At 47.2% G+C, this 13,814-nt stretch overlaps 1 protein-coding gene across 1 annotated transcript in view; it reads left to right on the top strand.

Annotated features, from left to right (window-relative positions):
* Nucleotides 1–12,650: 12,650 nt before the first annotated feature.
* Ent3 (equilibrative nucleoside transporter 3) overlaps nt 12,651–13,814 on the top strand; it is a 58,732-nt gene continuing 57,568 nt past the window's right edge. Inside the window, exon 1 of the mRNA XM_077671708.1 lies at nt 12,651–12,935. Coding sequence (XP_077527834.1) covers nt 12,651–12,935 — 285 coding nt within the window. The remainder of the gene's footprint in view (nt 12,936–13,814) is intronic.

Below are 13,814 nucleotides of genomic sequence, written 5' to 3'. Positions count from 1 at the left end.
GAACAACGTTTCTCGGAATGTTTTAATGCTGTTAGTCGCAGTACGTTAGCTGTAACGTCGCATTTTGAGGCTGAAGGTGTCAGGCCTCAAAATGTGACGTTGGGGTCCGATTCCTTGGACCGGCGCTCATTCGAAAAGGTACTCACAGGAGAGAGAAAGAAGAAACTTTATTTAAGAGAGAGAGAGAGAGAGAGAGAGAGAGAGAGAAAACTTTATTGTCTAAACAGCCCTAGTCCGGGCCGTCGTGCCACAGTCTCTGCATTAGGAGACGGCTGGTCCGTAGAACTCCCAGAGGTTCGCACTAACACGAAGGCAGTGGGCCGCCAGAAGTTCTTGCGTCGATTTGACAACTACGCCAGGACCCGGGTTCAACCAGACCTCCCAGGAAGCGATGCGGAAACGCAGGTGTGGTGGTAGGTCTGGCAGACGGCATTCCCAGTAAAGGTGTCGTACTGAGAGGCGTTCATTGCGAACTCCACACTGGACGGAGGTGGTTCCCTGTCCACGGGAATCCATATGCTGCTCTCGCCGCCTGGCCCTGGTGACCAGCCGTAGCTGATTCTCTAGGGCGGGGCTGGTCAGCAAGATCCTCCATCTCTCGGTAAAGGGTAGGGTGGAGTCGGTGGGGCGAGGCTCAGGTAAGGGGGGCGGGTACTTCGGGCTAAACGTATACTCTCCTATCATGTGCAGGAGAGTGCCTGTTTGTACAAATTGGGCAAGCTTCTTCAAATTGCTTTGGGAACATGCGGTTGAGTAGGGGTGGGGGTGCGGAAAGGACTCTGGCTGGATTTGCCGGTATATATATTTCGCTGTTCCTTCGTGAGTGCTGCGTGTGGTGCTGGGAGCGTCCTCCTGTCGTGCCTGTGATAAGTGGTTATTTCCCTGTAGGTAAGCAAATGTTGGTTTTTTGCCTCTACTGCGAACGTGGCCCGGTAAGTCAGTGCTCGGGCCTGCTGGTGGGCAAACTCGTTACCCTCCACCGCAGAATGGACTGGTACCCACACTAGTTCTACTGTTTCCTTCGGAGGTTTTTTCTCCTTGAGCACTCGGAGGGCCAACCGGGACACCCAGCCGCACTGGAAGCTTCTGTAGGCTTGCTGGGAATCCGTGACCACCTTGGTCTTGTCCGGCAGAGTAAGGGCCAGAGCAATCGCCAGCTCCTCTTCCTCTTCAATGTTCTTAACTACAGTGGATGCACACGGCAGCAGCTCTTTCGCGGTTGTCACCGTTGCTGTTGACCGGTTCGTACCGTCATTCATGGAGGCGTCCGTGAAGATAGCCCCTTCTTCTTTTGCCAGAACCCTGTTGAGAGCACGGGCTCTTGCCTCCCGCCTGCCGCCGTGGTGTATCGCTGGGTTCATGTTCTTGGGGATGGGCTTGGCTTTGATGGCTTCCAGCCATTCATCTGGCAGCTGGTCTCTGTCCTCAGATGTCGTCGCCCTCTAGCCGATTTTCTGCAAGATGCGTCTACCCGCTTTTGTATGGTTCAGCCTTTGTTTCTGATTGGCGAGATGGGCGAAAATGAGCTCGTAAACCGACTGTAAGCCAAGCAGCAAGTACCGATCTCCGCCGCAGACTCCAAAACTAAACGTTAGGCCCACGGAGTGCATACCCGAGAGTCGCTGCGGTTCTTCTAAAAGGGGATGCATACCCCCTGTGTAGCACATACTCGAAGTGTGCGATTGCCAAACGTTTTTAAATCTTGGTAAATGATGAGCCTTCATGTAGCAATAAATAAATTACTCAGTCCGACATCATGTGACCCTCCGTCTAACGACGACGATGGTTGCACGCGAAGTTTTCTTATTGCGAAATCAGCCGCAGCTTCTCTCCAATGCGACGCACGCATCTAGAGTCAACCTTTACACGCCTCCACCTTCCGCTATCTACTTCCGAGGTGCTCTCACTAGGCGCTTCCGCCCTAGGAGTCTGCCACAGGTATGTTGTGTCCGCCCTTCACTCTTATGTTGCGGCGACAGGCCGGTTTTCCTGCTAGCATTTCACATTTATTTAGTTTTTCTTCCTGACTCTATTTTCATATTATACATATTAAAAAAAATCTGTTCTGTATTTTTTTCTCTAAATTTTGAGATCTAAAAAACATAGGTCACATGCTGATTAGGTACAAAGCTTCTTTGCCAATCCCCTTCGTGGGTATGTGCCATGGTATGAGGCAACCAACCAACCAACGAAATGGAGAAGGGTCAAAGTCAAAGAACCTGCGATCGAAAGTTCAAACTGCGTGCGAGTAAAAGTGAAAGCTCAACGCGCCAAAGTCCAAACCGTCTGAGAGTCAAAGTTCAGAGTCAGACGCCAACCGAGGAATCCCGCCGGAGAAAGCTGCGCGTTCGACAATAGCCGTCGTGAGACGGACGGGTGCATGATTTCAACAGAGCTGTTCAAGCTTTTAGTTACGCCGTCGAGCCTTACCAGACAACTCAGCCCAGCCGAGCGCACGTAAGCGTGCGCATCGGATGGAGAGCACGGCGGCGTAATTCCAAACGCTTCGCTGCACAAAGCACCCACGTGACATGTCTTCTCTGCCCCGCCCACCTCTAACGCTCCTCTCTTCCCTTTTAATTCTTCCAAAAATAAACACCGAGGAGGTTCGCTAAAATCAATTTAATTTTCCAGCGTTCCATGCCTTGAGTGATCTACCGGAGCCTTTCTTTACTGTTGAATTTGAAACACCGCCGCGAGTTCCACGAGCTCTTTTTGTATTTTCGGGTAAAGCGTATCCTTCATTTTTCATCGCAAATATCGAACACATTGATTTTAAATTAGAAGAACACTTCGAGTACCACTTGTGGATTGATGTTCTGCCTCAAATATCCGCAATGTTTTCTTTTTGCTCAATAATTTTGACAAGTATGAAGTATGTTTCTAGATTTAGTGGTTCGGGAATGTTTTGCCTATGTAAGCCTCTTGTTAAACTATTTTTTGAGCGTTTGGCCGGAAGCCTGAGTCGAGGGACGGACAGACAGACAGACAGACAGACAGACAGATGGACGGACGTACGGACGGATGGACGGATGGACAGACAGACCGACAGACAGATGGACGGACGGATGGACGGACGGATGGACGGATGGACAGACAGACAGAAGGACGAACGGACGGACAGACAGACATACAGACAGACAGACAGACAGACAGACAAATGGACGGACGGACGGACGGATGGATGGATGGATGGACAGACAGACAGAAGGACGGACGGACGGACAGACAGACAGGCAGATGGATGAACGGATGGATGGACGGATGGACAGACAGACATAAGGACGAACGGACGGACAAACAGACAGACAGACAGATGGACGGACGGATGGACGAATGGACAGACAGACAGAAGAACGGACGGACGGACGGACAGACAGACAGACAGACAGACAGACAGACAGACAGACAGACAGACAGACAGACAGACAGACCATAATTTTTGGGTTTAAGTAGCCCAACTAAGACTATCGTGTTTAAAAAGATCGCGGTTTTCTTTCGGGCTTTTATCATAGCACTCGTATTACTGCAGACAGCCATTTGGTTCACCCCTCTTCCCCTCATAGCATGACGCGTCAATTTCCTTTGCTGAGTTGAAGTCGCAAGCCGTTTTCTTCTGCGACTATTTTAACGAGGAGAACGAGCCAGCCCGCCAATCATTAAGGCGAAAGACTAATATGAGCGCTTGTCCCGTCGTTCTCCCTTGTGTCGTTCTCTAAGTCGCGCTCTATTTTTCGAACCTAGTATGTCTCATTGGAAGGTGACCTTTAATGACCCAGGCGTCCACACAAATGGCGCGAAAACCCACGTTACCTATGGAAGGTCACGAGTGAAGTATAGTATGGCAGCCGTGTATAAAATAGATTAATGATTACCAGAGTTAATTAATAATTACTTATTGATTGATAGTAATGATTAGTGGGGTTCGGTTAAGGTGGTATAAAATGAACTGGATTTAGGATGGTAAAATAGCGTGATTTCTGTGTCGATGGTTGGAATGGAATAGAATCGAATGGATGACTACTAGGTTGTGGACGAGTAGAAGTGTTACAAAATGTACGCGTCCCCATGGAACGCCACGCTTTCGCCTTCAAGGCACGTAAGCAGTGGCTTCAGGCCTGGTTTCAGACCTGGTATTGGGTAAGCAGTAAGGCGTGGTACTGGCGAGAATTGAACTATACAACAGAAAACGACAACACATGCTTTTGGCGTCCCGTGCAATGAGCTAACCCGAGGCGGTCTGTCGCAATTTCAGGGTTGCACCACTCCGCGATCAATTTGACTGAGGCGCTTCATTCGTTCTTCCTAGGCCCCTAGGCGCGGGGCAGGCGTTGAGACTCGAGGGCTCCAAAAAACGGTACGCTGGAAGGGTGTAAGCTTTTGTTCGTACGCGACGTACCATAAAAAGCAGGAGCAGGGCGTCGACTATCAAAATTTTAGAAGGCCTTAATACCGGTCAGATAACCTTTGCATACGTAACTGATCACATTTCTCACATTGCAGCGGCGAGACACGTGCTCAAAAGAAACAAGTTGGCATCAGGAAATATTCACCAAAAGTGAGGAGAATAGACCTCTTCTCATATGCCGCGTGAAAAAAAAAAAAAAAAAACACGGAGCAAAAACAAACAAAAAGAAATAAGCGCACTAGGAAAAAGTACAGTGTTTTCACAAACGCATTCCTGCAAAAAAATGTTAACAGTTATTACAGTTGGGATTACAGTTGCTGCGACGCGTAGATCGGGTAAATAAAATATATTTCACGTGGTATTGGGGTTTATTGCGAAACATTTTCAATCTTATTTTACCTTCTCGGTCCTAGCGCTTTCCACCGTAAAGATTGCTTAGGACTATAGCCATGCCTTGGTCTCTGCCATTCATCCCGGAAACAGCGAGCTGATAGTTTTCACAGTCTTTTAATTTTGTTGCATCTGTTACCAGTAACAGAATTCGTGCAGAATGAACTGAAAGCTCACGCAAGTCACTATCTGGAATTTTGTTGTGTGCTGCCTTAGCGAACGCCGCTATGTAAACTACAACACTAAATAAACTGGCGCGGGGTAATATAAGAACACACTCTTAGGAGCGCCACAGCGTACTTCCCGCACCCGGCGCTCCAGCTTTTCTTACGCTCTGTCTTTTTTTTTTTGAAGTGAGGCAAGCGTCAACACAACGCCCATTCGCAGCGAAACCTCGGATCGATTTGCGCTTCACGCACAAGGTGTTACTCCGCCGTAGCCGCACCACATTTCGTGTCCAAAGGTGTAACCACAATTGGGCAGACGCACGAAATCGTGATATGAACGTTAACCACGACTGACGTAAAGACTTTACCTAATGAGACGTGCGTCCGACCAATTTAAACCACGTTCCCAGGGCGACCTACTTTCTTGCGCGCACGACAAGCCCGTTGCAACCAATGGCGCTCCGCAGATCCGGTGATCCCATCAAGATGGCCGCTCCCACGAATCTCTCCGCCTTGCAGACGACTCGGTTTGCTTGAACCAGGTGTGTGGTGTTCTGAGATTGTCTAATGTCCTTCAGCGCTCTGACTTGGTTTCGCCAGCGCTGTTTGGCGCTCGTTGGAATGTTCGAGGAGAAATATGGGTACCCGAAACCCGGGACTCTCGGAGTTTCGATTTTTTACGGCTGCGTAGAGCAGGAATGAATGAGGCGTCTTAAAGACGTCCGTGCGAGTCGATTGTGACAGCAGTTAAGGGGGCAGCTGTTGTTATAAAGCAAGCATTGGGAAGTGATGATTCGGGGGGTAAAACAATTTGAATACAGCTAAACTGAGCTTTAAATTCATTGCGGTGTTTTCAACATGGGAATCGGCTGCCAGTCGAGTGTTGGGAGAAAGTGTATGGCTGGAGGCGGAGGAGTCGTTTTTCTCGGTGCGTTAAGTTTACCTCTCTATGTGCCTCAGTCCGGGCATCACTGCAGTGCTTATTGCGTACAAAAAATATAGGCGCAGTGAGTTGTTTCTGTTCTTAAAAAAGTTATTAAATCTGCAGCAGTATATGGTTTCTCAACTAGCGCCCGAAATTGGCGACGAATATTTCTTTTTTCTTCACGTTACGTCTTGTGAATCTTGTCTATCCAGCAATTGTCTGTGATTTCTTGGTTTAAACGTCCATTTTATTGCTGTTAATCCGCAACATTACGAATCAAACATACCCACACGCTGCACTTGTTTTGTAACGTTTGCTTCTTCACATCAAGGCTCTTACTGCGGCAAAGTACCCTTTACAGGCGAAACGTCGCGTGCTAGCTGCAGAAAATAAAATAAACATGGACACTCAGCCCTAAATGCATGATGTGACAGTAAAGCTGTTAAAATACCAATTATAAAATATATTTAGAAATTACAAAATACCGTTACAAAACATATTACAAATGCGCTTCGAATTTTGATTCGACACTACCTTATTTGCCAGCATATTGACCGGGGCGTCGTCCTAACGGGCGCAAGAAACAGAACGCGAATGTTTTTAATTTGGGATCTGATATACCTATGAATTAACTTAATGAATCCTTAGAGGACTATAGTTTTGTCTTAGCAGACAAAAATGAGACTGCCCGTCTCACAACCGCTTTGTGATGCGGTTGGAATGACTTAAAAGCGGTCGCTTCATGCTTAAAAGCATAAGCAGCGGCTTTAGGGATAGAACATGGGAAGTTCTATCCCTGCCGAGATTGAACTTCCCGTGGCTATGTAGTTGTTTGAACAGTTCAGTGTCATTTAATTAGTTTCAAAACAGTTTTGATAAAACACGGGTTTCAGACATTTTCTGATTGTTTGCAACTCAACAGTGAGTAAGTTATGACCAATAAATGAAGCTCAATGTAATAATAGAGTAATCTGAGCTGCCAATTGCAGTACGTTTCTCGGAATATACCTAGGGTTGTTCGTTTTCGGGTCAAAACCCGGTTTTCGCCCCCCCACTTTTGCACCCCGAATACGTTTCAGGAGAATCACGTTAAAACCGATTTCTCCCCGAATGGACCTTCTCAAAACAGCGATATCCACAATCGTGGTCTAACGGTCCGCCGTTCTCAACGAGTACTTGCTGAAAGCAAGCTCCACAAACACAGCTCTCGAACTCATTTGGTATTGGCGCGACTGTACCCCCGTTACCACAGGCTTACAAATGCTGCACTGGCATTGCTGTGCTTAATAGAAGCTGTGATGTCGAAAAAACTTTCTCATAGCTCAGATAAGTTCAAGATCGACACGATGCGCATGCAGATGATAATGTACGTAAACAAGGATATGTAAAAAAATCGATGACAAGCTTTTTGTGAATAAAATGTTTTATTTCTTAGACGTCATCAATACTCTTTATTGTCATCATTGCTGATCCATTTCCAAATAAACGCCAAATTTCAGACAGTATTTGCAGAAAATCCCGATATCCCCGTGATTAGCAACTTGAACCAAACACCAATTATAATGCATTAACGTTATTTAAGAAGCTAGTGATACCTACTTATAAAGTAAACTGAGTGTATTGCATAATACGTCTGTCGATTTAACGCGAAAAAAAAAAACCGAATTTCCGAATGTTTGAAAAAAAAAACCGTTCATGTCTGATTATCAGTTTGTAAAATAGCGCCCGATTTTACCGCCCCCCTCCCCCGATTTTCAAAAAAATATATAAATCCTGAAAACGAACAAACTTAAAACATACCCATGTTAGATTAAGAGCTACAAAGGAATCGCGAGAAGTTGGCTTGAATGCTAAACGTGTTTTTCAAACGCGTAACAGCACGAAGAAACCTGGAAAGTGAGCCATACCCAGCTTTGCTGAAAAAAAAAAAAAGTTCCTGCGCTGGCGGCTGGTAGACCCCAGCGCGTATACAAGGCGTTGACTTATTACAAAAACAACATTTTACGAGAATTAGAAGGCCTCCTTTCGGTCTGCGGCATTTAGCCTTCTGGCACAGACACATCGGGATTTTTTTGGCATTTTGTGGGCACGTCCAATAAATAGTGCTGCTTCCGATTTGTTTAGTGATTATAGCCGAAACTTTTAATGGTTAACATGCTTGGTAAACTATGTTTCCGTTTTCTACATCTCTCGCTAACGAGTTGTCGCAAAGTTACTTCTAGGTCTCTTTTTTTTGCCTGCTCAGAGCAGCTCTGAGCAGTTCCAGGCAGCCCAAAACTGCTCCCGCCATAGATGTTATATGGGCAAATAAAATACGGAGCTGCTTGGAGCTGCTCAGAGCTGCTTTGAGCAGGCAAAAAAAAGAGACCATCTGTTGTAAACTTTCGGGTAGGAGGCAGTTCCCCATAGCAGCCATGTGATCTAGTGCGCAAAACTGATAATCAGTTTCCGGTTTATGCATCACTTCACGGCAATGGTCTAATTAGTGTCGCATTATGGCGGCGATGGGAGCAGTCATAGTTGATTTTACCCAACCGGCACAACCGCTTCCGCTCACTGACTAGCCAGAGTTACTGTAATTATTAATAATGACTCTGGCTAGTCAATGAGCGGAAGCGGTTTGGCCGGTTGGGTAAAAATCAAGACAGACTGCTCCAATCCAGTACGGCAATCCTCACTGTTGTCGTTTCGCAACTGCAAACGGATAAGTCTGTCTTGATTTTATTCAACCGGACAAACCGCTTCCGCTCACTGACTAGCCAGAGTCATTATTAATAATTACAGCGACTCTGGCTAGTCAGTGAGCGGAAACAGTTGTGCCGGTTGGGTAAAATCAACTATGATTGCTCCCATCGCCGCCATAATGCGACACTAATTAGACCATTGCACTTCACCGTAAGCGTTTTTAAATACATAACTTCGCCCTCTAATAACTTGTTGAGTTCAAAAGCTTTTCATTGTTATTACCTAATAATGTATGGTTCAGTCTTGATACACGCCAGTGTAATTTTGAGCAGCATGCAGTAACGAAACAAACGTCGAAGTTTTGAGCTACGTCATATGAATGCAGAGAGATTAAATTTTATTTCAAGTGTGGGTATTGCAAAGAATTTCAAGACAAGTACTGAGCTTTTGGTGCCTCGCTGCTGATTGGCAGGGTCGGAAGGTCGTCTCAACAATTTTGGAACGCCCGTTGGCTACTTCATACAAGCTATCATTAATCAAAATAAACTCATCCACCTCTCAATGACATAGGTTATAGCGCCGTGTGCTACGTATTCGATTAACACGTCGTATGCTCTACGAATTGAGATACAAAGCAAGATTCCCCCCCCCCCCCCCCTCTTCATTACCTGATTTATTCTGGAGTATTCAAGTAAACCATGCAAGTTGAAAGCTTGTCACTGGCACGCGATAGCATTCGCGCATAGCCTGCCCTTGCCGCACGCCACTTACCGTATTTTTGAGATTCTAAGCACCCCTAGATTCTAAGCAACCCCTATTTACAAAGAAAAAAAATTGAAAAAGAGTTTGCATACGGATTCAAGCACCCCCTTATTTATGTAACCATCGCCAGGTGGATTTCAGACGCGTGGAAGCGGGCCCGAGTTGACGTTGTAGCCAAGTAATTTATGAAATTTCCAATCGCAAACTGATTCAACGGAACAGAAGACGACTTTTGGGAAATACTGAGAGCGGCGGCTTAAGCGGCACAACGGACTCGACTGGTAGAGGGTTAGACTAAATAGAGGGTTAGACCGGCGTAATAAGTGGGATCGATGTATGTGCCTATTTTTTTATTCTTTGCCAAATAAACATTGTTCCTTGCTCCCGTCTCGTCGAGATTCGGCAGGAAAAAAAAAGTGGAGCGGGGGGATAATTTAGGTTTCTCTAATTTAAGCGCCCCCTGACTTTGGGCATCGCGATTGTGAAAAAAGGGGGTGATTAGAATCGAGGAATTGCGGTATTTGGGTTTCATGAAGGATTATCGCTTTGGACGTGATCCCCTTCCACATTCTCAAGCAATTACGCATTTATAATTGCGTTGTACATAGCCCGCAGGTGTGGAGTGCTGCCTGGCACGGTAGATATACATTTAACGGTGAGGTTACACTAAAAACACACAACAACGGTAGGAAACCTTTCCGGGTCAAAAACAGCGCAACCTTACCAGAACACGATTGAACACACTGGCGGAGGAGTATTCGGATGAAGCCTACCATATCACGAAAGGCTACGTCCTGCTGGAACCATAAACAGGGCGATGAATTTTAATGAAGTATATCCTGCAGTTTGGGGTGGTAGCAGGGGACCTTCTTTTGGTGCACAGACACTTAGTAGTCCAAGCACGAGAAATTCATGTCCGAAGAAAAGAACCTATCTTCACACGTGCATTGGACAACAGGAGGAATGATTGATTGATTATGAGGTTTAACACGCCGTAGTGGAGAGTTCCCGATTAATTTTAGCCACTCGGGGATGTTTAACGTGCATCAAAATCTCGAACACACGGGCGTTTTCGCTTTTCGCCTCCATCAGAAAAGCGGCGGCCGCGGTCGGGAATTGACCCCGCTTTCTTGGACTCAGCGGCAAAACGCCTTTTCCCCTGAGCCACCGCGGCGGGTACAGTAGAAGGAAGGGCATGCGACATGATGGATAGTGGAATAGATCTAAGGGGACTGGGAGGGTTGGGAATAGGATGAGGAAAGTACTGTAGGGAGGAGGGGAGGGAGGAAGGCAGGGAAAGAAGCGTAGGGGGTTTTTGGTGTGTGGACAGAAAAGGGAAAGGGGATAGGGGAATGTTGGGGGAAACAGAGGGAGTTTAGCACGGGGGAGGGGAAGTCTGAGGGGGAGGTTGTGGCGTAAAGGGGAGTGGGAACGTACATGGAGAAAATGTGAGGGGTAGGGAAAGGGTTAGCCAATGAAGCGGTGTATAAGAGGGTAGGGAAATGAGTGGTAAGTAGAGGACGTTGTATTTAGGACTTCCTTGGGGTTCTGCACTCCCCATATTGAGGAAGCGGTAAATAGGAGAGAAAAAAGGAGTACAGGGAAAGAGAGGAGGGTGGAGGTTGGGTGAAGGAGGAGGAATGGAGAAGGGAGGTTGAGGGAGAAAGGGGGGAACGACAGGTAGGCGAGGGGATGACGAAGGGAGTAGAGGGATGCTGAAAGAGGAGTAGAAGCGGCGGTACGTGGTAAGGGCGTAAGAAATTGCCTTTTGTCGTCATTTTCAGCGAAGTCGGTAGTTGCGTGGTCAAGTAGATGCACGGCCAATGCGGAAAGTGTAAAAGAAAGTTGGCCTATATCGATAGATTAAAGTGCCTTGAATGCAAATATACCCCTCGCTGCAGAAGCAGTTGCTTATGAGAACAGTGACAAAATAGGTATCGCCGCTGAGCACTTTGGCGCGTTATGATTTGTCATATTACAAATCATGAATGATGAAAGGGGATTAGATGAGATCGCCTAAACTTCAGTATAAAAAACACTGAAGCGAGGACAAATAAATGTAGAATAAATGTATTCAGCTGTGCAGCATGAGCACGTGCTTTTTAGGAGACACAAATGTCAGTGTGTAAACATTACAAAGTAGAATGCATCACCGCAGGCTGCTGGCTTTGTTATGGTTTCGATTTAGTTGAAATGACGTAACCGGGATGGCTGTAAAATTTGCTGCTGGTTAATTGCACGCGTATTTTCTACAGCTTTGCCAAGGCGGCAGTACCTCACAAGTTCGCGTAGTTAGGGCGGGGCTTAAAGCTACCCTGGATCCGCCAAGCCCAGGGGCTCGGTCCTCGACTGTTCTGGGCGCCGCGATCTCAAGGCGATGCAAAAAAAGAAAACTAAATTCTCATTGGTTTTAAAACTTTTAAAGCTTATTGGTTTTAAAAGTCGCATTTTTCCAGCCACCGCATCCCGCAGGGGAGATTTAGCGTACAAACGATTTCCGTACCCGGCACCTTCCGCGTACGAGGCGAGTTCTGTACCCGTGTGGCATCGCTGCTGCCAAACGAGGGAATTCCTATCCAACCGCACTGTCCGCATCATTAGACCCGGCAACCAACCGCCAGCGCCCTTTTACACACGCTGTGGTATGCCCCAAGGGTCCATCCTTTCGCCCACACTGTTCAATCTCACTAAGAAAAACCTACCCGCTAAATATTCTTCGGTTCCTGATCTCCGCCATGACATTTATGCCGATGATGTCACAATTTGGAGCTTCCGCGGCAGTCCCAGTACTCAGAAACGTACCCCCCCAAGAGGACTTCGATATTATTCAAGCTCATGCAAGATCCGTGGGGCTGGATTGCTTTCCCGCCCACCTGCACCCCATTTTTGGCATCTCGGACGTGAACCACTTCAAATAAAGTTTGATCTCTCTCTTTTTTCCTAATAGCGGTTGTCAGCTAAATGAGTGACGCAATCATTATCCCGATTCTCAGAGCTTACTGTCACTCTACACTAGTGTTTGCCCACTTGCCACTCAGCCGAGAGTGGCCAGTCACCATACCCATCGTTCCTTAAGAAAAAGAGGTTCCCCATCCCATGCGCTCATTGATCTCTTCCTGACGGGTGTTAAGAGCGGGTAATAATGACGATGACGGTAAATTGTGGCGCACAGACAAAAAGAGAAATTTTTCTTCGTAGCCACGCGTGCATTGCATTTTACAACAACAAAATCCCTCTTCTCTTCCATTTCAGGGGGCTGAGAAGGAAGGTGGTCCACTGAAGTCACCTCCCTGCGACGTCACTGATTGCCGCCATGGACGAGAATTTGAGCCGGGGTTACATCCAGCTCGGCTCCCACCACCAGAAGAGGCAGCAGCAGAAGCAGGGAGCCACCCGGATTCTTCGAGGCGGCAGCCTACAGCCGGGGCCCGCGGTCGAGCTGGGCTGTGAGCCTCCGGAAGATCGATGCAGCTGCGTTTACCTGGCCCTGCTCCTCGCGGGTGTCGGGTTCCTGCTTCCCTACAACAGCTTCATCACCGCCGTCGACTACTTCCAGGACAAGTACCCGCGCACCACCATCGTCTTCGACATGAACCTTGTGAGAATTCCTGGCTCGGTGTGGTTGTTGCACGATATTCTATCATCACCACCTCCACCACCACCACCATCGTCATCATCATATTCATGTCCACTGCAGGACGGAGACCTCTCTCGAAAACCCACTTGCGATTATAACAAAATTGAGAAGGGATGTTCCCGAAAATTTTTCTGAAGAAGCTAAGCATATATCGCGCTAAGATAGTCGTAGAAAGTGATCACGTGTCCCGTTTGATAAACTGAGTCTTCAAGATATGACTAGTGGAAGTTTACGCCCATGAGTATCAGTTTATGTCGCATCACCGTTTGAAGAAACGAGTGAGGATGCATGGGAAAATAGAGAATATCCAACTGGGAGAACTCGACCAGGGGCTAGGTGGCCGAAACTACCCAAACAATGGCGCCAAAATTACCGGATGTGCCGTGGGCGATGCGATCCGGGGAAGAGGAAACGCTAAAAAAGCGACGCCAAAAAAGGTGTTTGGGTTCTTCAATATAAACTTAGCGCACAAAGTGTTAAAAAATAGCCGCCTAACACGCCATGCGAACTCTGGCGAATTTACGAGCCCTAGAATAACGAGGCTGTTAGTGAGGCATTGGACGGCGTGCATCTAAATACAGACGCAAGACAAACGAAGGGCGGGTTCACGTCCACATCCACTTCCTCACAACGAGCGAATTAAGTGAACACATTTGAGTTGGAAACTGCTGCAGCTTTGCTAGAGTGTGCGTGCATTCTTTTGTTTTATTACGATGCCAGTGATGGTTATATCCCCACGTGGCTTGTGTTGGCTTATATTCTGGCTCATGGCGTCTTACCGTATCCCAGGTGTACATCCTCACTACGTTCGGGCGGTGGTGGTGAACAACCTGCGGGTGA

Source organism: Haemaphysalis longicornis, unplaced genomic scaffold (genome assembly GCF_048455015.1).
Source record: "Haemaphysalis longicornis isolate Haplotype H1 unplaced genomic scaffold, Haemaphysalis longicornis Haplotype H1 scaffold_5, whole genome shotgun sequence".
NCBI classification, from domain to species: domain Eukaryota; kingdom Metazoa; phylum Arthropoda; class Arachnida; order Ixodida; family Ixodidae; genus Haemaphysalis; species Haemaphysalis longicornis.
Note: the sequence above shows the minus strand (reverse complement) of the source record. Positions and strands in the feature narration are given on the sequence as shown.